Source organism: Pan paniscus, chromosome 1 (assembly GCF_029289425.2).
Source record: "Pan paniscus chromosome 1, NHGRI_mPanPan1-v2.0_pri, whole genome shotgun sequence".
NCBI lineage: Eukaryota > Metazoa > Chordata > Mammalia > Primates > Hominidae > Pan > Pan paniscus.
In genome coordinates, this window is record NC_073249.2 from 193034476 (window position 1) to 193058612 (window position 24137).

Below are 24137 nucleotides of genomic sequence, written 5' to 3' on the forward strand. Positions count from 1 at the left end.
GGGACGGTGGCTGGGGTTGGTGGGGTGCAGTTTGTGGAGTCCTGCCTGGTCCCTAGACCATACTACAGCAAAGACAGTATCCTGCAATGTTCCTAGTTTTGGCAATAATCCTTCCACCTCTCTCTACTCTGACCAAGGGGAAAAGAACACTGGGCACCTTCTCACTGAATTCATATGAAATGTGAACAGAATGAGCAGTCTGTCAGGGGGCAGGGGAGATCAAGGTTTTGTGGATGAACCTGGAGCCTTCCACTGGCTGGCTGCTTCCATGCAGACCTTGATTCTGCCACCCTGACAGTTTTTACTCCAGGCCACATCCAGCCATGGCAGCCTGACCTCAGACAGAAATAATGGAAATGAGTTGCTAACCTTTCTGCATGCTCAGAGCTCCCTGGGAAATGGATGGTTTCAGAGAATCAGGACCATATAGACATAGTGGCCACACTTCCTGAGCCAAAAAAGACCAGTATGACATGTTCCAGACAAGGGAGAGGAGAATATCAAGCTGTCATGGGATTCTACTATGTTGAGTCTGTGCTCTTGGGGGCCATTTAGCTTCTCTTTTGCCCACCACCAATAGCCTGACTTGAAAACCAGGAAAAAGGCCAAGCGTGGTGGTGTATTGATGTAATCCCAGCACTTTGGGAGGCCAAGGCGGACAGATTGCTTGAGCTCAGGAGGTCGAAACCAGCCTGGGCAACATGGTGAAAACCCATCTCTACAAAAAATACAAAAATTAGCTGGATGTGGTGGTGCACGCCTGTATAGTCCCAGCAACTCAGGAGGCTGAGGCAGGAGGATAGCTTGAGCCTGGGAGGTTGAGGCTGCAGTGAGCTGAGAGCATGCCACTACACTCTAGCCTGGGTGACAGAGTGAGATCCTGTCTAAAAAAAGAAAAAAAAGTCAGGAAATGCTTCTGCTCAGGACATGTGGCTTAGCTTCAGAGACAAACACCCTGACCACATCCATCTCCCTTCCAGGAAGGAGGTGGAGTGTCACCAACATTAAACACCTACCATGCTCCCAGGCACTGGGATGGAAACTTTTGCATCAATTATCTCGCTTAAGCCCTGGTGTTATTATTCTCTTTTAACAGATGGGGAGACTGAGGCCCAAAGGTTTCAGAGAAGGTTGATAGCAGAACCAGCACTCAAGTTCATGTCTTTTGATTTCAGCCAAGGACAATGTCCCATGCCACACTCCTTCCCAACAAGGCTAGCTCCAGGATATCTCCTTCTGGTTCTAATGCTGAATGAGAAATGGCCATTTAGTAACAGCTGGCTTGTCCTGAGGCTGTTCTTTTCTGGGTGTTTTTCACAACTTCCCTACACCTACCTGGAGATGATGCTATACAGGCAGTTACATGACTTATCTTATCCAATGGTACCCACTGAATCAGGTGACATGGCTGGGACTTGGGATTTCTCCAGACAAAGGAATGGAATGTGAGCCCACAGGGCATTCTCCCCCATGCCTAATTCACTGTATTAGTGAGGGTTCTCCAGAGAAACAGAACAATAGGAGATAGAGATAGATAGATGATAGATAGATAGATATTAAATAGATGATAGACAATTGATTGATAGATGATAGATGATACACAGATAGATGATAAATAGATGATAGATGATTGATAGATGATAGATAGATAGATAGACAGACAGACAGACAAATAGCAAATAGATAGATAATTTGTTGTAAAGAATTGTCTCATGTGATTTTGGGAGACTGACAGGTCCCAAGATCTTCCAGGTGAGTTAAGAAGCTAGAAACCCAGGATAGTCAATAATGGAGTTGCAGTCCAAATGCCAGTAGGTTCAAGATCCAGGAAGAGCTGATGTTACAGTTCAAGTTCAAAAGCCAGAAATAAGCTGATGTCTCAGTTTAAAGCCAATTGAACAGGAGGAATTCTGTTATTCAGGGAAGGGTCCATCTTTTTGTTCTGTTTGGCCCTTCAACTGATTGGATGAGGTCCACCCACCTTGGAGAGGGCAATCTGCTTTACTCAGTCTGTCGATTTCAGTGTTCATCTCATTCAAACGCACTCTCACAGAAACACCCAGAATAATGTTTGACCAAATAGCTGGGTACCCTGTGGCCTAGTCAAGTTGACACATAAAATTCACCATCACACTTACCTCTCCCCTTCACTTGGTGCATCCCCATCACTCATTTTCTGCCCTAGTTTACTGACCCATATGGTGTCTCAGCTCTTTGTGCCCAAGAGACTAGGATCCCAGCTCTCTTTCCTCCCACAATCCCAATGTGCTTTGACATAGAGAGAACCTTAGAATAGCAGAACTTTTGAAAAGGCTATTGAGGATCATACCATACAATCCCCTCATTTAACATAGAGTGAAAAAGTCCAGAGAGGCTCAACCACTTGCCCAAGGTCCCACAGCAAATGAATGGTGGACTCAGAGCCTGGTGCTGTAATTGGGTCAAACAGAGGAAAAGCAGGGGTCCCAGCCTTTTCCCTTGCTCATCAGCACCCGAGTCAGGAGCCAGCACTGGCCTGGCCACAATCCTTACTTAGCTTGTCAGAGCCCAGGCTCAGGGATGTCACACAGGCCAGGCTGTTGGATCCCATGTGCTCTATCCCAGCTCCACTTCCATATCCCCCATGGTGTGATGACCTCTCTGCAGCTGACTCGACAGCCTCCCAAGCTCTGAGACCCTGGGTGAAGCAGAGATTAGGACTCATTAGTTTAGTTGCCCACTCCACAACCCCCTGCCTCCATCTGTGCTGGTAATTTGTCTGATCTCAACAAAAGAATGAGGTTGGATTTCTTCTGGAAATCCCAGCCTGCACAGGGGACCCCTGGCTCTGCCACTGTATCAGGTTGACCTTGGGGAAGCCACTGCCCATTCTGCACTTCCATATTCTCATTGTACTATGGGCTGACAACCCCTACCTTCCTGGCAACAGGGCCATTAAATGAGATAATGGGTAGGAAATTGATAAGCGCAGTATCTTACATGGGTAGGTGCTTGGGGTTGGGATTGTGGATTGAATCCCCCCCCCGCCCCCACACCCATGCTTAAACCCTCTTCTTCAATAAGAATGTGGCCCTCAGATAATGACTACACTCTAAGCCTTGTTCCTTATCCTGGAATGGAAGGAGATGTCTCATTGAAAGAATGGCTTGGGTTCCAACTGGAGAAATGGGTTTCTGTGAGGGGAAACCCACATAAAGACAGCAAGGAGGTGGGGGTGGGGGCGGTCTTTTCTGCAATACAGGTCACACAAGAGATCAAAAGTTGCAAGAATGTAGACACCCTCTTGATTGGATTTGGCTCCAACTATCCCTGTCCCCTGAGCAAGTAAGGACACAGATCTCCTTTGTGAGCCCAAGGGTCAGGGCTAGAGAGTCAAAGTTGTGATTCAACCCAGGAGATTCTACCCACAGCCAAGGGGAAGACAGGATGAGTCTTCCCAGCACAGGGAGAGCATGCTGCTGGGCTCCAGTGTCAGAAACACAGTGGGGCCCAGAATTTGCCCGAGTGGGCCTGGATCCTGGATAGTCCTTTAAATGTCATTGGTCAGGCAATCATTCTATTCGGGTGTCATGGTGGAGAGCACACCTCTAAATATCTCTCTCCTGCCAGCCTGACAGGTACATCGGTCCCGGATCTCATTGTCAGCACCAATCATCAAATGTGGCTCCTCTTCCAGACTGATGGCAGTGGCAGTTCCCTGGGATTCAAGGCTTCTTATGAAGGTAACTGCTTTTGGCAAGCCAGATGAACTGTGTCCTGGGAGTCAGAGACTTGGGGTCTGGATTTGCAGTCAGAATTTTTTTTTTTTTTTTTTTTTTTTGAGACGGAGTCTCACTCTGTTGCCCAGGCTGGAGTGCCGTGGCACGATCTTGGCTTACTACAACCTCCGCCTCCCAGGTTCAAGTGATTCTCCTGCCTCAGCCTCCCGAGTAGCTGGGACTACAGGCGCACACCAACATGCCTGGCTAATTTTTGTATTTTTAATAGAGACGGGGTCTCACCATGTTGGCCAAGCTGATCTCGAACTCCTGACCTCAAATGACCCACCTGCCTCAGCCTCCCAACGTGCTGGGGTTACAGGCGTGAGCCACCATGCCCGGCCACGGGATCCTGGTTCTCCCCTGCACTAGCTTCCTCCCCCTTAGGCATGTTATTCCACTTCTGTGAGCCCCAGCCACCTCTTTGTTCTGAGGGCCTTCTGGTTGTTTTGAGGATTATCTGGGATAAAACACTTAAAATGCTAGGCATCCAGCATCAGATGCACACCTCAGTTCCATCCCCAATTCATACCTGGTTCATGGAGACTTTTAAGAGGCCTCACTTATTTTTAAAATCTTTAGAGAGGACAATAGCTTCCCAAGATACCCTATTTGGTTGCATGTGATGAATGAGTGACTGTGCATAGGGCTAGGAACAGATAAACACCACTGTTGGTGGCCTGAGAAAGATGCAGACAAGAGTCTTCATCTCTTGCTTAGAATAGGCATTAAGGGAACTGCAAACCCTGGGGCCCAGGAGATACCCTCAACATCACCCTTCTGAACACTTCCAAACCCCCTTTGGCCAATAACAGCTAACGCCAATCCCTACAAAGATGGAAGGAGAAGCCATCCACAAGTTACTGTTAAGCCCCTCTTAGGTACTAGACGCTAGACCAGCACAAGGGGGACAGACACATCAAGTCTAGGCATCGTCTCAACTGACTTGTGCTCTAGTGGCGAGATGGAGGGGAAAGCAAACGAAGTGGCATGCAAAAGAGCTGCCTGGACAGTGCCAGTGGGAGCACAGAGAAGGGAGCAGACATCTTTTCAGGAACGTCTGAAAGGGGATCAGGAAAGCGCTTTGACACAAAAGTGAGCCTAAAGTCCTCAAAATGACTAGGTGGCTACTAGGGAGACAGGGGCCCAGGGAGCGGGGAGAAGGTGTCCCTTCAGTGTGGCTCACACAGCATACCCCCAGTGTACCATAGGTTCCTCCTGCTCCAGGACCTGTACTCTGTTTCGAAACTGGGTACAGGTACACAGGAGGTGTATTCGTGTTCTTGGGCTGGCTAGCTTCACACAATGGACATTTATTCTCTCACATTCTGGAGCCTGGAAGTCTGACATCAAGGCTCAGCAGGGCCATGCCCCCACTATGGGTAGAATCCTCCCCTGCTTCTCCCTAGCTTCTGGTGGTGGCTGTGAGTCCTTGCTGTTCCTTGGCTGTAGCTGCATCACTCCAGTCTCTGCCTTTGTCATCACACAACCTTCCTGTGTGTCTCTCTGTCCTCTTCTTATAAGGACACCAGCATATTAGACTAAGGGCCCTCCCTACTCCAGTGTGGCTCCATCTTAACTTGATTACATTTGCAGCAACTCTGTTTCCAAATAAGACCACTTTTATAATTACCAGAAGTCAGAACTTCAGCACGTCTTTTTGGGGAACACAGTTCACCCCATAACAGGAGGCTAGCCCATACTACACTAACAATGTCATACAATGATGTCTCCTGGGGTAAAGATGACAGCTATACTGAGATTTTTTAAGAATAGGAGGCCATGTGTCTAGGGAAGACAGAACAACAGACAGAAAATACGTATGGGGTGACAGACTCTGAGTGCAGATCCTGGTTCTGTCACTTTCTAGCTCCATGGCAGGTCATGGAACCTTTCTCAAGATCTGTTTCTTCATCTGTGAAACAGAGATAATAATACAACCTGGGTCACAAGGGTCCTGTGAAGATGGTTAGATTAAGAAATGTGAACATAAGAAATGTTGCAAATTGCAAAGCAATTAGTGAGTAACTAATGAGCCAGTACACAGGTAGTTCAATGAGTGGGCTGTTCCGGTGCATAAAGTTACACATAAGCAGCTGTGGGGCTATGAGAGGAGCACCAGACAAAACTATCAGGAGACCTTGATTCAGGTCCAAGCCCTGTCACTCACTACTTTGAAAAGGGGAATGGAGATGGATGCAAAGTTTCTAAGTTTTCACCCATTTCAGAAATTCTATGGATGTTCAGCCGTGAATGTTCCCAAAAGCAGGGAGAAATGATTCCATGTCATCCTCATGCCCTTAATCTGTCCATATTTTGCCAATGGTTTGAATAAGATGTAAATAGCGTGAACTTGAAAGGGATGACAATGCTAGTCAGCAAACAGAGTGCAGAAAGATCTGGGTGAGTTAGAGCCATTGACTAAATTAGTAGGAAAAGATAAAGTGGGAATAAATATCAAGTCATGATTTAAGACTTAAAAAAAAATTAGCTACTGGAATTTATCCCAGGAAGTTAGTTGTGCTTTATCCTGCCCTGAGCAGGCACCAGAGAATTGAGCTTAGATGTGGGACCTCAGCTTGGGATAGATAAGGAGAGGATTTAAGGCAATTCCTGTAAGAAATGTTGATGGCCCCCGAATGTTTATGCAGGAGAAGAAGTGGACTTGGGAGATTTGAGAGCTGTGTCCAGATATCTAAAGGGCTTTCATGTGGGAAAGAGGAATTAGATGCATTTGGTGTGATTTTGTTGGAAAAGAAAGGGACATACCACTTGTTGAAAGCCTTCTATGTGCCATAGCTTTATGTTAATTATCTCAGGGTTTTCACAGTGTCTTGCAAAGACCTGGGGTACCCTCCGGGGACCTCCATGGTAGGATAGGGCATGCCCAGGATGGAGGGTTCTGACCACCCTGCCTCTGTTTCTTCTACTTTCTTCTCTTTTGCTCTTTGTGAGCCTTCTTTTAAGAGAGGATTCATAGCTAACCACTGGCTTGAAAGACATTACTTCATCTCATTCATTGCTTACAATGATAAAATGGCTGCTATTTTATGGATGAAGAATCTGAGACTCAGAGGGGTGAAGTAATCTGCCTGAGGTCACACACAACTGTGGTAGCAGAGCTGGGATTTGAGCCCATGTCTCCCTGGCTTCAGAAGCCCATGGATTTTCCCCTTGCACCAGAAGCCTCCCAAGGTTACATAATTTCATTTCCTTATAAAATCTTTATAGAAGCCAAAGCTTTGCCCCAGTCAAATAGACCAAGTATCATGAGCCTGGATTCCATGTCACCAGAGGTTGGGGAGTTAGTTCACAAGTTCATTTGTCCATTTCACTCAGCCAGTATTGGCTAAGCTTTTGTTATGTGACCAACATTTTGCTGGGTGCTGTGATTATAATAACTAGCAGCCTGGATGTGGTATAAAGCATATGCTATGTGAATGCTGCTCATGGACTAGGTGTCAGCAGGACTTCTCCTTGGAGCCGTGACAAATTAGGAAGGACAGTCTGGGTGTTTAGAGACATGGCAAACCCACAGGGACTACGTCAGGTTCTGTGCACAGAGGCAGTGGATTCTAGAAAATAGCACAGACTCTGAAATTGCACCAGACCTAGTAAATCCCAGTGTGGTCCCAGCTGTGTAAGCTTGAGTCTTGTGGTCTCTCTGAGCCTCAGTTCCCCGACTTGTACAATGGAAATAATGATGCCAATCTGAGAGCATTGTTAGGAGAGTGAAATGAGATCTCAAAGCTCCTTGCACATTGCCTGGCATAGAGATGGTGCCTTCCCTGGGGGTGTCACCAAAGTTTCTCTCCAGCCAAACCTTCCACATTTCTTGTCCTCCAGGCCAGGCACCTGGATCTGCCTCCAGGTGCTCTGATAGGCCCTGGGTTTAGGTCCCTGCCTTACACCAGCACTCCCCACCTAGGGCCCTCTCTCCCCAGACTGGCAGAGAAATGAGGTGGCTCTGTAAGGCCTCAGTGCAGGGCGTGGAGCCAGAAGTGGCAGGAGGCAGAATCAGGCTCGCAGGAGCCTAGAGGCCTCACAGTGCGTTGGAACCTGGCTCAGTGAAAATTCAAGGGGCTAAGTTGGGTGGGCCACTTTTTTGTTTTTGTCCCTTCCACCTTTGACTTTTTATTTGAGGGGTGAAGCCCATCATCCTCACACCCTCCTGGTGAGGAGCCCCCTCTACTATAAAAAGGTGGGTGGGTTGAGTCCCCGGCACCCCGATGTGACTCCCTGTCCTTGCCCATCCTGCTCCTTGGGCTCCTCTCACCTCCACCTCCTGGTTTTCTTTTACATCTCTGGCTGCTCCTTCACAGCTCCTCCATGGCTCCCCACTGCCCCTCAGAGTCTATCCTCAGCCTTCGGTCCTCTTATTCTAGAACCTTCTGCAGTTGATCACGTGTACTTCCATGGTTTCAGCCTCAACCCAAACTCTGGTGACTTCCACATCTGTTCTCCACTTGCATTTCAGTCTTCCTGTTACACATTTTGATATGCCTTCCCTCTCAGCTGTCTCAAACCCACCCACCTGTATAGTCTGCTGACAACAAAATGCCCTGGGATAGGGAGTCACTTGGGGGGGGCCGGGGACTCAACCCACCCACCTTTTTATAGTAGAAGGAGCTCCTCACCAGGAGGGTGTGAGAATGATGGGCTTCGCCCCTCAAATAAAAAGTCAAAGCTGGAAGGGACAAAAACAAAAAAGACAGGGTGGTTTATATTTGCAACAACTCTGTTTTCAAATAAGATCACATTTATAGGTACCGGAGTCAGAACTTCAACATGTCTTTTTGGGGGGCACAGAGCACCCCATAACAGAAGGCCGGCCCATCTTTCCTACACAAACACTGTCATACCACAATGTCCCCTGGGGTAAAGATAACGGTTGTACTGTTTTAATAGGAGGCCATGTGTCTAGAGAAGGCAGAACAGCACCCCGTTTTCTCCCAGTTCTAGAGGCTGGAAATCCAAGGTTAAGGATTTGGCCAATTTGGTTTCTGATGAGGGCTTTCTTCCTGGCTTGGAGACAGCTACCTTCTCACCATGGCCTTGCATGGGCTTTCCTGGGTGCATGCACACACAGGAGAGAGAGAGAGAGAGAGAGAGAGAAAATGAGAGAATGAGAGAATGAGCCTTGTGTTGTTTCTTCTTAGACATCCATCCTCTCAGATCGGGGCCCTGCCCTTATGACCTCATTTAACCTTAATTACTTCCTTAGAGGCCCCATCTTCAAATACAGTCACACTGGGGGCTAAGAGCCTCAATACAGGAATTTGGGGGAGTTGGGGGAACACACAAGTTCAGTCCATAATACCATCCAAAACCAAGCTCGCCATCTCTGCCCCCACACCCATGACCTGCACCTGTGTACCCCATCTTCACGAACAGCACCACCATCCATGCCATCCCTAGGCCTCATCTCTGCCTCCTCCTTTTCCCTCTCCCCACCTCTGACTCCATTCCCAGATTCTGTCAGTTTTCCGCATCCCACTTCTGTTTCACTGCTGAGCTGAGTCCCTCCCTCATCACCTCTCACTTGAATAGCGGCAGAGTCTTCCCAACCAGCATCGCTGGCTGTAGTCCTCTCACTCCCATCTACCCATCTGCCACATGGAGCAGTGATCTTCCCAGAATCCAAATCTGGCACAATTCTCTCCTAGTTAAAAAAAAAAATGACAACTTCTCATTGATTTTAGGATAAAGCATAACATTTTCTACATGACATCCAAAGTTCTCCATAATAATAATTCCACCAAGTTCTGGTTTCTATGAATCCATTCAAGACAAAAATCTCTGCAGTCCTATAGAGCCTAATTCAGTGCCTGGCACAGGACACATGCTCAGAAAAGCTTGTAGAATTTAATTGTAATGAGGATCTACTCAGTCACAATCAGGTACCCTCCTCAGCACCCTCTCAATTCCCTTTTGGTCCACTTTACCACCTTCCTAGTGCACAGATGCCAACAGCCCATGCATTCTCTATTGTCCCCGTAGGATTTGGGATTGGGCAAACCCAGCTTATAATCAGGATCTTCCTTTGACTCCCTGTGTGCCAGTCTCTCCTCATCAATGAGCCTGAATTTCCTAATCTGTGAAGAGGGGCTGATGAATGGTTATCTTTCCAGGGTCTCATGAGGACTCAGTATAGTCAAGCACCCAGCATAGGGCCTGGCATTTAGTAAATGCTCAGTTGGAAGCTTACTCCCTTCTCTGCTCTCCAAGGCCTACAGCTCTTCTTCCAACCTACATCATTACCTGAAGCTTCAGAATTACCTCTGCCTCCATTTTACCCCCCCTGTTATTCCAGCTCCTGGGGAGTTCCACACAGGATAGACATCTCGACTCAGGAATGAGCAGGGGTTGGGGGGCGGGTAGCTGTGATGCAGGTTTCTCGTAGGATGGCATAAGGCATCCAAGGGCAGAGACCTCCCATATCCATCATTTCCACTCATCCCTTAGGCACATCTGGCTGCATCATCATCATCAATACCCACTCTGTCCCAATTTGAGCAGAGAGATACAACCTTAGGGGCAGGCAGGTGGCACTCCAGTATCATCCTTTCTTCCTCATTGAAAGCATGAACCTGGTGGGAAAATTGGGGCATTTGCTTCCCAGAAATCCCTCCAGTTCTGCTTGTCACAATCCCAGGTCAGGGGGCGGGGGAGGGGACTCCTGATCTGTCAATATCTGAGCACTCTGAGCCAGTCTCCCTCCATGGGGGTGACCAGCTGTGGGAAATGCATTCATAGTTGCAATTTCTTTGCTTCCCAGTAGAACAAGAAATATTTAAGGAACAGGCAATTAGCACTTACCAGAAACATTATAAAATTACATACAACTTGCTAACAAGTTTTAGCATCAATCTGGAAGTCTCCTTGCTTCCTTGCTGGAGTCTGGAATCTGGCAGCTTAATGCTGAGTCTGGGAGGCTGGCCCAGGGGAGGAAGGAGCTGGGACCTGGACCCTACAGACATGAAGGAGCAGGACAGTAGAGATTATGCAGAGGGGGTGCCCAACAGTCCAGGGCACTCATGTTAGAAATGAGCTCATCTGTTTGTTCAACATTTTCTAAGGCCCTATGATGTGTTGCAGACAATGTTCAGGACACTGAGGCTACAAGGACAGCAAGACAATCTCTGCCTTCACCTAACTCATAGTCCGTTTTCAGTAGCATAGAACAAGTGCTAGAAGACAGGGAAATACAAAGGAAGGGCAGCGAATCTTGCTGAAGGGCATCAGGGGAGTCTCCCTGGAGGAGGTGATGTCTGAAACTGAGACTTGCTTGAAGGATGAAAAAGAGTTTGTCAGACTCCCTTGAGACAGGGAACAGGTGGGCTTAGAAAGCTGACATGCAGATAAGATTGAGGCTAAAACCTCAGTAAAAATAAAGTCTGAGGGCAAGTTGGGGAGAAGAGGGCCAAGACTTGCTCTCTGCAGGCAGTGCCACATCCCCTTCTTCAGAACTTCACTCCAGTTGTGGGCACTGCTGAGCCCCCAGAAGAGGTGGTTTTAGAAGCAGACTTCAAAGGAGGCCAAGGGCAGCCGACCAGCATCACTCACCACTCCCTCTAGGACACCGCCTTTCCTCTTGTCAGATGCCAAGCGCATGTCTATTTTCAGCCTCTCTTCTGTTATTTTCAGTACGCCTCTACTTCTTGTCTTTTCCCCATAAACTGGAAGGCCCAAACATTCCAACTTTGGCCAAGAATGTCACTAACATGTTCCTAAGATGCTCACTGAGTTTCCATGATACCTCTAAAGGTTTTTCGGGCACTGGGAGCCAAAGTTGAGCTAGATACAAGCAGCAGCTGACTCTTCTCAAAAAGTCCCAGTGGGATCCAGCCTGTTCTAGCCCCTGGAGGCTGGGCTGGCAAACAGCAGAGGATGCTGCCGCATTAAAATTTGGTAGAAAGTAATTTGTCAGTGAGATGTACTCTCTAAATACATAGCTTTTGCAAACGGTAAGCTTTAGTTTGGGGCTAATGCAGACAGCTTGGAGGCTACCTCCATGTCCTTTGTTTCCAGTCTCCTTTGGCTGGTGACAAACCCATGACAGTGTTATAGAGGAAGGAGATGGGGAGGGAAGAATGTCACCCACTTCATCCAGCCGTACCTCCATTCCACTTGTGGCAATCGTGTGCAGAAAAACACATCAGTCCCCATAGGTGCACCTACAGATGTGGGGTCTCTCACCTCCTGGTGCCCTTCGCATAATCAGAAGTAGAAAAGCAGAGTGGGGTGTGGTTCTGAGGCAATCCAGGTGGTCTGGGCATGCCCACAGGGTGTTCCTAATGCACCAAAGATGTCCTGGTCACTCACTAGGAGTTTGTGCTGATTCAACAACGGGTCTGAGCACTTAGTATGCATAAGGCACTGGGCTTGGTTCTGGAGATACAAAGAGTGGAAGGGATGCGACCCCTGGCTCTGAGGGAGCTGACAACCCACAGGATGGAGCTTAAATGACTTATTACTCATCGAGCCAAGCCCTTCAGGGTCTCCCTCCAACCATCTCTCTGGCCTCTTCTCTCTTCATCACTTGAGCTTCCCACTACACTGAGCTTCTAGCTCTTCTCTAGACTCTACGCTCTTGTCCTCCATTTCTCCTTTCCTGCTGCTTTCCTTCCATCCTCTCCTCCATCCTCCCCCATCATGCCTCAAAAGTTTATTGAATCCCCTCTCTGTGCCTTGCACTTCACTAGAAAAGCTGGGATATAGACATTTCAAAAAACATTGGCTCGGTCCTCAAGGAACTTACCAATTAACAGTGGGAAACACACGCCCAAAATTGCAGCACCTGTTGCTATAACAACAGAAATGTCCAAGGGGGCTGGGAGCGAGAGAGAAAGAGCTCCTAAGTCTGCCTGGGCGATTCGAAAGAAGGTCCCACATGGGAATGCGCTTGCACTAACACTGAAAGATGATTCTTTGTCTGGTAGACAAAGCAAAGGGTGTTCATTTCGGGAAGAGAGGATGGCAGGTGCCACGTTACAGCTGTCTGAGGGGCGGCTGGGCTCTGCAAACAGCAGCGACAATAACACTGAGGAAATATGGTTAGTCACTGGTTACACACTGCATACTGGACATTTTGACAATTATCTTGTGTACAGAAGCTCATTTAATCCTCACAACAACCTTGTTATTACCATTTCCATTTTACAGATGACAAAACTAAGGCTCAGAGAAAATAAGTCACATGCCCAAGGTCTGTTCCTTAGTATCAGAGCCAGGATTTAGATCCTGGGCTTTGTGATCCCAGAGCTCTTGCCACTGCACTATTCCACCTCCCTACAGATCACTCATTGCTGTGCCGTGTAAATCTCAAGGTCGCTGATGGCCAAAGAGCAGGCTGGGGTGGGAGGGGTAGGCAAGGGTCCTGCCATGCTGAGGAGTTAGGATTTTAGTCTGTGGATTTCGGGAAGCTGTAAAAGGATCAATGAGCAGGGGATGGTAATCATCATATTTTTATTTCTGAGTGATCTTGTGCTCCTTTGTAGAGTATGAAATAGAAGGAAGAGCCAGGGGAACCATAGGCTGCTACTGGCACCCAGATGAGGAGTCGCAAGGGCTGAACTCAGGCAGGGAGAGACGGGGTGGATAGCAGAGGGTTCTGGGTATGTGGGAGGAGGAGTCAACAGGAGGAGACTAAGGAGAGCTGAGGGAGAAGGACAGGGCAATCCAGGCTGACTCCCAGATTTGAACAACCTCTAAGAAACCTGTCCAGCGCTCCCAGCCAGAGGCTTGAGCTGCCCCTTCTGCTATCACCCAGGTCATGTGGTCAGGTCTACATCCTCTCCATTGCCCTGGTCATTTGTATTGGAATTATCTCCATACCCACCTGACCCTGAGTTCTCCAGGGGCAGGGGCCGTGGGGCAGGCAACGCTATACCTTTAGTGCTTAGTGTGGCATTTGGCACGGTTTCCATGCAAAATATTTGCTAAGCTCAGAGTATTCTGTGTGTTCCAGGGACTGTGCTAAGTGCCGGGTACACAGTGATCAAAAATACATAATGGATGCCTGCCTTCATGGGGCTTACATTCTAGGGGGTGGGAGTGAGGGGGGCTGGGTGGTGAATCATCCTGTGCCCAATGCCCAACCAGAGCTCCAGAAGAACAAATTTTCATCCTTTTATTCGCTGTTATACCCCCAATGTCTAGAACAGTAACCAATAAAATACTTGTTGAATGAACAGATGGGTAGTTACAAGGGGCATCATTGCTATAAAGGGAAAGAATGTGGTGCCAAAATGGGAGGATTGCTCGAGCCCAGGAGTTCGAGGCTGCAGTAAGCTGTGATAGCACCACTGCACTCCAGTTTGGGCAACAGAGCAAGACCCTGTCTCAAAAGAAAAAATAAAAAGAATGGGGTGCAAAGAAAGAAAAGTAAAAGGGAAATGTCTAAGATCTAAGATGTGTGGTCAAGGAAAATGTCTTGGAGTAGGTAACATTGTAAACCAAAGTCTGTTAATGCAAGGCATTAGTCATGCCAAAGGAAGAGGAGAGGAAGCTCAAGCTAGGGGAACAATGAGTTAGTGAAGGAGCCAGTGAAGCCTCCCAGCCTCATGAGAAAGGCAGCAAATCCTCGTCTTCCTCCAAGCGGTGCCTCCCCTCTTGGAGCACATCAAATATTCAGTGAATTTATAGAACCACATGATACAGTCCCTTCTGTACAGACATTTTCATAAAAGACGATTCCAATTTGGTATTAGAAATGGAAAAACCTGGGGAGAAGAGTGAGATTGATCACAGATGATGGGGATAAAACAGCTGAGAAAGGGGAAGCAAATATGCTGAGTGGCAGAGCTCAGTCATGATGGACTTCTGAGGCATCTTAGAAGCAATCATCTCATGTTTTCCAGTTTGCTTTTGGTAGGCAAAAGGAGAGAGACAGGAGAAACACTCATAAAACGGAATTATATTAAACCAGATAACAGGAAATTGCATGTGTGATTTTTCTGCAAGTCAAAATCCATTTATCTATTTGCAATTCTGGGTCCTGACGTCAGACTTGGTCAGCACCTGACCAGAAGTGCCAAGATCAAACACCTTTCAGGCAGGGCAGTAGAGCACAGGGAGCCCTTTGCGGGAAGGCAGTGGCCGTGGTCTCTGTGTTTCCAGCAGGAGTTGACTCTGAGCTTGGAGAGAAGGCTTAGGCTAGGACAGGAGGTGTCAAAGGGACAGAAGCCAGCCAGCAGCCCCCTCTGCCTTCCTGGAAGGAGCTCCCAAACTCTCACCCCACCCTGCTCTGTTCTTCCTCTTCCTTCCACCCAATCTTGATTCTCTGAGCAACACATCCCCCAATGCCTTGGAGCTCTTTGCCAAATGCTTCCTTGAATCTGAGTTCCCATGAGGTCACCACGACCCTGTAGCCCTCTGCAGTGCTAGCAGCTCACTTCCCCACACCCAATGAACTTCACCTTGAGAGGGGCTCGTGTGCTTGCTCGCCGATGCCATTCCACCCATGTATAAACCCCTTCCCCTTTGACCTTATGCTGTCTCCAGCTCTGACACTTTCTACCCCTCCTCATCACTGTCACTGATCTCCTCCTCCCTACTTGCCATCACCTTGCCTCTCAGGCCTTGACCTTCTCACTTCCTTTCAGTGTACTTCACCCTGGCTGCAGCTGGACCTCATCATCAAGCACCTCTGAAATCTCAATTCCACATTCTTCAGCTTTTTCACATGACACTCCCTTTACTCCTGCCCATCATCCCTTCCCATCCTCTATTTCCCCCATCGCCCCCTGCTCCTTTCACCTCTTTCCTTCTTCATCCTAAGCCTCTTGGATAACACTTTGGCCATTCTTTTTAACAACATGTTCAGCTCCTTTGCCCCATTGTCTTCCATTTCTCCAAGCCCAATCCCCCCTCACTCAGTCAATCCTCCTACCCCTTTCTCTACTTCTACAGGAACTGAGTGGCCAAGGGCTGCTGGGACAAGTCATATAGCCCTGCTGGATGGTATCCCTACAAATGAGTCATCTGCACCCTCGGCGGGCCCCAGAGGTGCATGGCAATCCATCTAGGCATGATTTCCTCTTCTCCGGAGTGACAGCTTCAGACATTCTCTTCAAGTCATTTTCCCATGACTTGTCCCTCACCTTCAGCAAAGACTGTGACCTCCTCCACTTAGAAAATAGAGCCTGTGTCATCACAGGATCTCCCTCGGTCTCCTGCCATCCTACCTGAAAACTCACTGCCACCACTTCTTCCCTCTTTACTGCAGTCTTGAGGGAAGGACATCCCTCACGGTCTCTAAGGCTGGGCCTCTAGTGTGCTCTCAGTCCCATGCCTCTCTCCTTCTCTGGAGCCCCTGTAGGGGGCCCCTTTCTCCTCCACATCTTCAGCTAACCATTCAATACATCTTTCCTCCCACCCCTTCATTCTTCTCTAGCATTTCAATATGGTCAAGTTTCTCCTGTACTAATCTACTTTAACCACTCCCACCCAGGCCATATGCCTCATGAGCTGCTACCTAATTTCTCTAGATAGAGTGATATCACCTTCTCTTCTCCTGTTGGGTATTGGCCCCATCAGTACACACAATCCTGGCAGTATCAGTGTGACCTCTTTTTGCTAACCTGTTTTTCAATCCTATGTAAACTTCCCTGCAGCATTCAAGGCTGTTGATCTCCTTCTTGAAACTCATTCTTCTTTAAGCTCCTGTGACCCCACTCTCCCAGTCTAGCATTCTGCTGGTCCCTACATTGTCCCTAACTGTCCTGTCCTGGACCAACATCCCTTCTCACTCTCCTTGGGTCATTTCATCCTTGTCATGGCTTCTTTTACAATCTACGAGCTGAGTTTCTAGATCAGGCTTCTCTCTTGAACTTAAGAACCATATAGCCACTTCCTGCTAGATATTTCCACCTGGAGGTCCCACTAGTACCTTAAAACTCAGCATCCCCTACTGATGACCCTCCATTCAGACCTATACCTCTTTCTGCATTCTTGTCTCAGTGAGGGTACACCCAAGTGCTCAGGCCAGGCACTTAGTTATATAACTAAAGTTAGCTGTGACAATAACTATTGGGTTATTGGAGGACCATATCCTCCAAGAAGCCTTTCCTGACCCAGGTCTGGGACTAGGTTCAGGTGAGCAGGGCACTCATGGGCACGAAATTTAAGTGATGGGGAAAAAAAAACTCAGCAATTAAGATAAATAACACTTAATGCAAATTTTTTTTAAAAATTAATATTAATGCAAAATATCCACGTTAAAACACATCAACATTTGAATCAAAGATAGGCTCTGACAGTGCTGGGACTATGGTGAGACCAGTGAGGTGAGTGATCTGAGCATAGGGTTGGATCCAGGCTTTATTTTAAATGTTGGTATTTTTCTTCATTGTGAATTGGATTTATGGCATTAATTGTAATTTTCTAGAAAAAAATATCGCACTAAGATATTATTTGTCATGATACCTGAGATTTTGGCGCCCCTTGAAATTTTGTAGATGAGGTTAGTACTTCCACTCTCCACAGCCTATTTCCAGACTGATCCTCCACATTTGAGTTAGGTGCTTCTCCTATGTGCATCCACAGCACGAATCCCCTGTATCATAAACACCTATTTCCTTGTCTGTTCATTTCTTGAGGGCAGAGACCATATCCAGATGTCAAGGGTCTAGCACAGCAACTGGCACATAGTAGGTGCTCATTGCATTGTTCGTAAGTGGGTGCCTGTCATTGCATGATGGTAGGAGGAAGTGATGGGTGGGTGGATGTGGGCATGTGCGCAGGGCTGTGCCCACACAATGGGAAGGCTGGGCAGATTCCTTCATCCCCCTTAGGATCCCCTTTTTCTTAAGCCAATCACAGCCTCAGACTAGCTGCTGTGGGCAGGAACACAGGCACATGTACCCCACATGCATATCTCCTGCAGCAATGGTTGGGCCTCACTAGGAAACCTTATATCTGGGTGCTGCCCCTGGCAGCAGGAAGGATCCAGCTCTGTCTTGAAATGCTGTGTAACTTTCACCAGTTCTCAAAATGCCTGCAGTGACAGCCCTCACACCCCAGGCTCTCGCATCCCAGAGAGCATGTCTGGGGACATCTGGAGGCAGGTGGGTCCTGCTGCTTGCTTCTCCATGTTGACTTATCACAGGGGCCCCTTCTTTCCTTCAGATTCCCTGGAGCTCTGGGACCTGGAGCAAAGGGACCATGTTCCTGGAATGCCTCAGTGTATCCCCTCCCCCATCCCTGAGCCTGAGCAAAGCCAGCTTCAGAGGGGTTTCAGCTATGTTTTCAGCAGATGTACTTGTAGAGGGTGAGGCCAGGGGGACATGTGAGGTGAGAGGCAAGTGGGCTGACTTACATTTGGTTTGAGATGCCTCACACCTGGCACATGGTCACACAGACTCCCCTGCACAAAGGGCAGGACCCTTGTTGTTCAACTTAGATGATCACACACACACACACACACACACACACACACAATCCCAGCCATAGAATGCCTTGTCCTGCCTGCTCTCAGCACAAAGCTGGCAGCCTTCGTTTTGAGTTAACATGAATGCAACAGTCAAGAGCCTGCCCATAAAAGGCAGTGCCTGGAGCTGCCCAGCCCACAGAAGCCCCCAGTATGGTAGGAAAGCCTTTGCAGAATCATCCCTGTCAGGATCACACACACCAACTTCAGGGACTGTGGTTCTGACAGCCCATGATGGTGTCTACCGAACAGGCAGGGTCCCTTTGTCCTGAGAATCCTAGGTAGTGTCCAAAAAACTCCCCTGATGACTCTGGGCCCCTCTCTCCCAAATCTCAGGACTCATACAGTTCTCACCTCACCGTCTGGTACTGGCTTCATGACTTCCTATCTATCCTGCAGGATGCCCTTCTCCCCGGAAACAGAGCTTCCCTCCTTCCCTCTTCTTCCTCCTCCCCTCCACCACCCCCTCCTCCTTGTCCATCTCTCACAGCATTAAGCACAGCATGAGTGGAAGTGGAGGTGACTCCAGAGGAAGCTCCAGAGGCTTGGCCAGGACATACTCCTTTCCAGAAGCATCTGGATCCTGACTGCCTCTCCGGTGAGGTAGCCAGCCCACCATGCCCACTGGGTTCAGGGCCCCCAGAGCTGTCTCAGGGAACCCACTCCATGTCTGTCTCACCACCGTTGACTCAAGTGAACTTTCAAAGCATACTCAATGAGTCATTTGTTTCATTTTACCTGCTACCATTGCAAATTGAATTAAGGAAACATCTCCATGAAGGTTCTTCCACATCAGCAGGCAGTGAACATTTATTCTCAATTAATCTCTGGTTTGGGAAAAAGACAGGGAGCAAAGCCTCAACTGCTGTGTCATCTTGACTTGCCTTTGCTGCTCAGAAATGGACTGTACTTGAGATCTGTCATGTGACATTAGCAGTTCAGATGCAAGGTCAGGTTCAGTGAGGAAGTCTCCAAAGACTTCTAATGCTGTGGAACTTGTTGCTCCTGGGACAGGTAACCTGTGAAGAATGTAGACCCACCTTCTCCCTAAAATTGCTTCATCTCATATTGGATTTAGGGAGGGGTAAGGGGTCAAAACATCCAAGCATCTAGAACACTTTATGTGGACACAGAGTCTCAGGCACTTGATAGCTGGAAGCCCATTCATCCTAGGATGCTGCGATGAAACAGGACATTGCAGGATTTCTCACAAACCTCATTCCTTATAAGAACGTTGAATCCTACCTGTGTCACTCTGAGCACTGACTTATGGCAGAAGAGCAGTAGAGCTTGTCATGTGGACCTTCAGCTCCAAAAGAGGTATAAAGTCACCTTTTGTCTCTGTTTTCTCATCCTCCTGTCTTTCAGAGATCGAGCAGGGCAGTTGCGGTGACCCTGGCATACCTGCATATGGCCGGAGGGAAGGCTCCCGGTTTCGCCACGGTGACACACTCAAGTTTGAGTGCCAGCCCGCCTTTGAGCTGGTGGGACAGAAGGCAATCACATGCCAAAAGAATAACCAATGGTCGGCTAAGAAGCCAGGCTGCGTGTGTAAGTGAGCAGGGAGGAGGCCACGCCAGGGTCTTCACTGAGAGGCAGGGGCCCGTTTCCTAGCTAATCCAGGGGCCCCGTCCCTGGGAACCTTGCAGGTTGTAACAACAGCTGCACTCTGGTTGGTTTATTCTACTCCTCGGAACGTTGCTGGTGGGGTCCTTATTTCTGGCAGGAATGTCGACTGTAGCACTGAGAACAAGTGCTCCTGACATTTGGGGATGCTCTTCAACACCATCTTACCCTTCTTGGTGATCCTTAAGAGCAAGGAGACACCACTGGGACAAAGCCCACCAGGCTCAGACCCAGACATTGCCTGCTCACCATCATTGCCACCCCTGACACCATCTAATCCAGCAGGGTGGAAGGGACTGTCAAGTTTGTAAGACTGTAGACACCACCAGCCTCCAGTAACTGTGGGAAACTGGCCTTGCCAGGATATAAACAGTTTCCTAAAATTGCTTTGTCTCATATTGGATTTAGGGAGGGAAAAGGGATCAAGCTATCTTTGGACTGTTGATCTTTTGGGGAAGGGGTTGGAGTTGAGTGCTCTGTTCTGTGGAGATAACAAAGAAGCCCTTCTTCCTTCCTCTTGGATGACCTGACCATACTTTGCAGCACAAATGATATCTTAAATCTTCAGTCGCGTTGGGATTGGCAAGGATGAGGGGCTGTGTGTAGCCAAGGGAGGCCCAGACATGGTCTCTGTGGGAAATCAAAATTTCCAGCTTCTCTGGGCTGTTACGTCTTCTCCCATCCCTTGTCACTCCACCTTCTCCATCTCTTTCCATGTGCTTCTCTCAGGGAAAGGCAGGCATCCTGACCCTCAGATCCTTCACCCGGCTCAGTGGGTTACTTGGGGCCTCGAGTTCTGCACACTAGAGATCGGTGATCCCTCAGGGCTGGGAGAGGAATAGCCTGGGAGACTGTCAGGGTCTCTGTGATGACTGAGAGTTTGGTGTATGAGTCGATGAGTTGGGATGTACCATGGTGATGATACTTTTTAAATGAAAAAAAAAATCACTTTGTCCAACAAAGCGTTTTGATGACTTTTGAGTTTATTTATGTAAAAAGTCTTGAGAGGTTTAAAGATCAAGTCACCCTTAAATACACATTGAACAACTCACCCTTATTGAAAAAAAATAAATTGCATGATATCTGCCCATCCCTGCTCCCCACTGTGGTTAGAATATAGAGCCCAACAGCATTAGCCACGTAGCATGCTGGGAGCCACAAGGACCTGGAGGAGCAGGGAGCAGCTCGGGGCAGGCAAACACAAAGGCTTTGCCCATTGCAGAGACCAAGCCCAGGGACAGGTGCACGGGGCAGGGCTCTGCAGAAGCAGGGCCTGAGAAGATAAAGGTACACACAGTGGGAGCCCCAGGTGCCATGGGGGCTTAATCTCTGAAATCCATCTAGATAAAACAAGGCAGGGAGAAATGGAGGAGTGTCTAGCTTCTGCGACAAAGAGCTGGGAGGATTCACATGGGAAGCAAAACCAGCCAGCCTCTTAGGACCAGGATAAGATTCACTGTCCCCCAAGCTGAAAGAGGCAGGTAGCAGAATGCCAGCTGAGGGACTGTTGCTTGACCCCTCCAAGAGTTTACTTGGCCCTTTGGCTCTTAGGAGCAGGTTTATAACATCCCTGTAAAACCTTCACCAAGAGCAGAAGACCTTGAAGTGCTGCCCAGCAGGCCCTTGGTGTCCACAAGCAGGGCCGGCAGCCTCCAGTGAGCTGGGCACTGCTTGCAAACAGCTGAGAAGGAAAGAAGATAGGTCTGTCCCAACAAGTATGTGTCAGTGCTCCCTGTGGTTTGAAACAAGGATGAGGGGTCTGAGGCTTATGGATGAAAGCTAAGCAGGTACTCTGGGGAGCTGACATGGCATTTCTTCTTCTAGACAATTCTGGGATAGAGCAGGATGACATCCCCAGGCCCTTCCATCACTCAAATGTGTCTGGACATTGGAGAGTAAGAGGACACAGCTTGAATCTCAGGGATGCTGGCTTCCATGGAGGAAGCTGGAGGGAGCCAACCGGCCCCATGCCTTTGCAGCATATAGCCAGGTCACCCTTGCATTTCAACAAAGTGAGGGACTTCCATCTGCCCACTCCCTACTGAGTACCCAGCAGGTAAGCTGATGCTTTTATAGGTCCTGGGCATTGCCCTCAGGGAGCTCATAGTCCAATTGGTGATAAGAAAGTATGGTGATAAGAAAGGCCTGGTACACTGAGATGACTTTGGTTTCAAAATCTGAAGACCAGGTTCTTAGTTCTAGCTCAGCTTTGTGGCTAAAGCCAAGCATCTTCTCTCTGGATTTTCATGTACTGACCTATCCAATAGGGTAGCACTCCATTGTGGCTCCAAATATTCTAAGCCTCTATGATCATATTTATAGAAAAAGATGACTATGACATGAATAGTCCTCACATTTCCCACAATAAATACCTGGAAGCTACTTTGAAAGTGGATCATTACAGAGCAGGTCATACTTTGATTGAGAGACAATGTTAAACTTTGGAGTTCTGCTCTTAACTCTAGATCAAATATAATGTTATCAATAGAAAAGGGACAATACCTATAAACATCTATAAAAATATAAAATATAAGGTTGGTCTCTGTGTTTTACAAAGCGCTCATAAATGTACATACAAAAGCTCCTCTAGCAAAAGTCAGCATAAGTGCCCTAAATTTTCCAATACATTAGTCACAATAAATATTAATACAATACTTGGCAAATAACATTGCCCTTTCCTTATTGAGAGCTATAAGGGGATTGGGGATATTATTTCAATGGCTCAAATTTCTTTGAGAAGTTGTCTGAAGAGGTGCAAAGTATTGTATTGTTCTTCTCTTGAAACATTTTCTTCAAAACAACTCTTTACTAGGGAATTACCCTGCCAAGAATACACAAATACACTCTTCCTTCATGTTCCAAAACATTTTCTGTAGCAAGCAGAGACTTCAGAATCATTTTGTTGGCTTTTGAGCTGCCCTCACAGTAGTAGATGCTCAATAGATAGTCTTTTTTTTAATTTAGGTTTTTAAGAAGATGATTTATCTCACAGTGAAAAACGTTTTGAAAGAAAAGGTGGAGCTAGCTTCTTTGCTCTTACTCTCTGGTCCTCAGTTAATTCACATCTCCCAGGACCCCTGCTGAAAATCAATGGGAAGTAATACCACTTTCCATCCATTCAAGCTATTGACTGCCTGTCTTCCCTGTGCTGAGCGCCATGCATTGGATTCAGAGTTGTTCAGTCTCTGCCTAGGAAATTGCTCATCCTGGCTGTCATGGTGGGAAAGCTTTGGCCAGGCTGCATATATTCTTTACCTTCCAGAAGCTTTGCCATTTTACTTCCTTCCTTACAAAAGAATAGCGAGCATTTCCCATACAATCTTGTCCAGCTATTCTTCCACCACAAGAGATACAATGGCAAGGAAGATACAAATAACTCTGATGGTGGTTTGCACAATACTTGATGCTTTGACGACAGGCTGGCAGAATGCTTCACACTTCTTAAGGAAGCCAGGAAACCAATTATCAATCCATTAGCAGCCACTTTCAAAAGAAGCTTCAAAACAGCCTTCACCAGAGATATGCCAAGAATGCATGAATGCACACTTTCCTTTGCCATTTTGTAAACCACCTTAAGAAGATGTGAATCCTAATTGCTCAGTTCTTAATGTGTATAGTATATGTGTGAAATGTGAAGGCAGGAACTTCTTGGATGTATACGATTTAAGTTACAAATCAGCAATCTAATCTTGAGAGGTCAAGGGAGGGAAAATTGGATCCTTGGGTGCTCAGGGAAAATGTCCCAGAAGATACAAGACTTGAGCTGGGCTTTTGGAGAGTTGGAAGGGAAAGTAGGATTTTTTAAACAGAGATGCTGTGGGAAATGGCCCTCTGCTAGTATCTTCCTGTCCTTTACTCTGACTTCCTCCTTACTTCTCCCACCTTCTGTTCTGGTGACACACACACACACACACGCACGCACACATTCTGGGATGAATTGGGTAATGGGATCTGCAAGAATCTGGTCTCTCCCATGGACCATTACTCCAGAGTAGAGTTTCTCAAACTTAGCACTATTGATATTTTGGCCTAGATAATTCTTTTTGTGTGGGGCAGTATTGTGTATTATAGGATATTTAACACATCTCTGTCATCTACCAGTAGCACCCGCCCCACACACCAGCTGTGACAGCCAAAAATATCTCTAGACATTGCCAAATATTCCCTGGGGGAAAAAAATCACAGATTAAGAACGACTAGTCTAGGATAACTTAGTTTTGTCAAATTCCAAATATGAAGAATCCTATGGATTTGTGTTTTAAGTGAGGCTATGATTAAAGTCTGTAGCATTATGACAGTGGGAAGGCATGGGTTAGAGGAGA

The 24137-nt window shown here is 47.6% G+C and overlaps 1 protein-coding gene across 5 annotated transcripts in view; it reads left to right on the forward strand.

Annotated features, from left to right (window-relative positions):
* Window positions 1–24137, forward strand: part of CSMD2 (CUB and Sushi multiple domains 2) — a 643453-nt gene that overhangs the window by 365372 nt on the left and 253944 nt on the right. For all 5 annotated transcript variants that reach the window (XM_034960731.3, XM_055095664.2, XM_034960735.3 and 2 more), the window contains exons 12-13: window positions 3610–3722; window positions 19558–19740. In XM_034960731.3, coding sequence (XP_034816622.3) covers window positions 3610–3722; window positions 19558–19740 — 296 coding nt within the window. The remainder of the gene's footprint in view (window positions 1–3609; window positions 3723–19557; window positions 19741–24137) is intronic.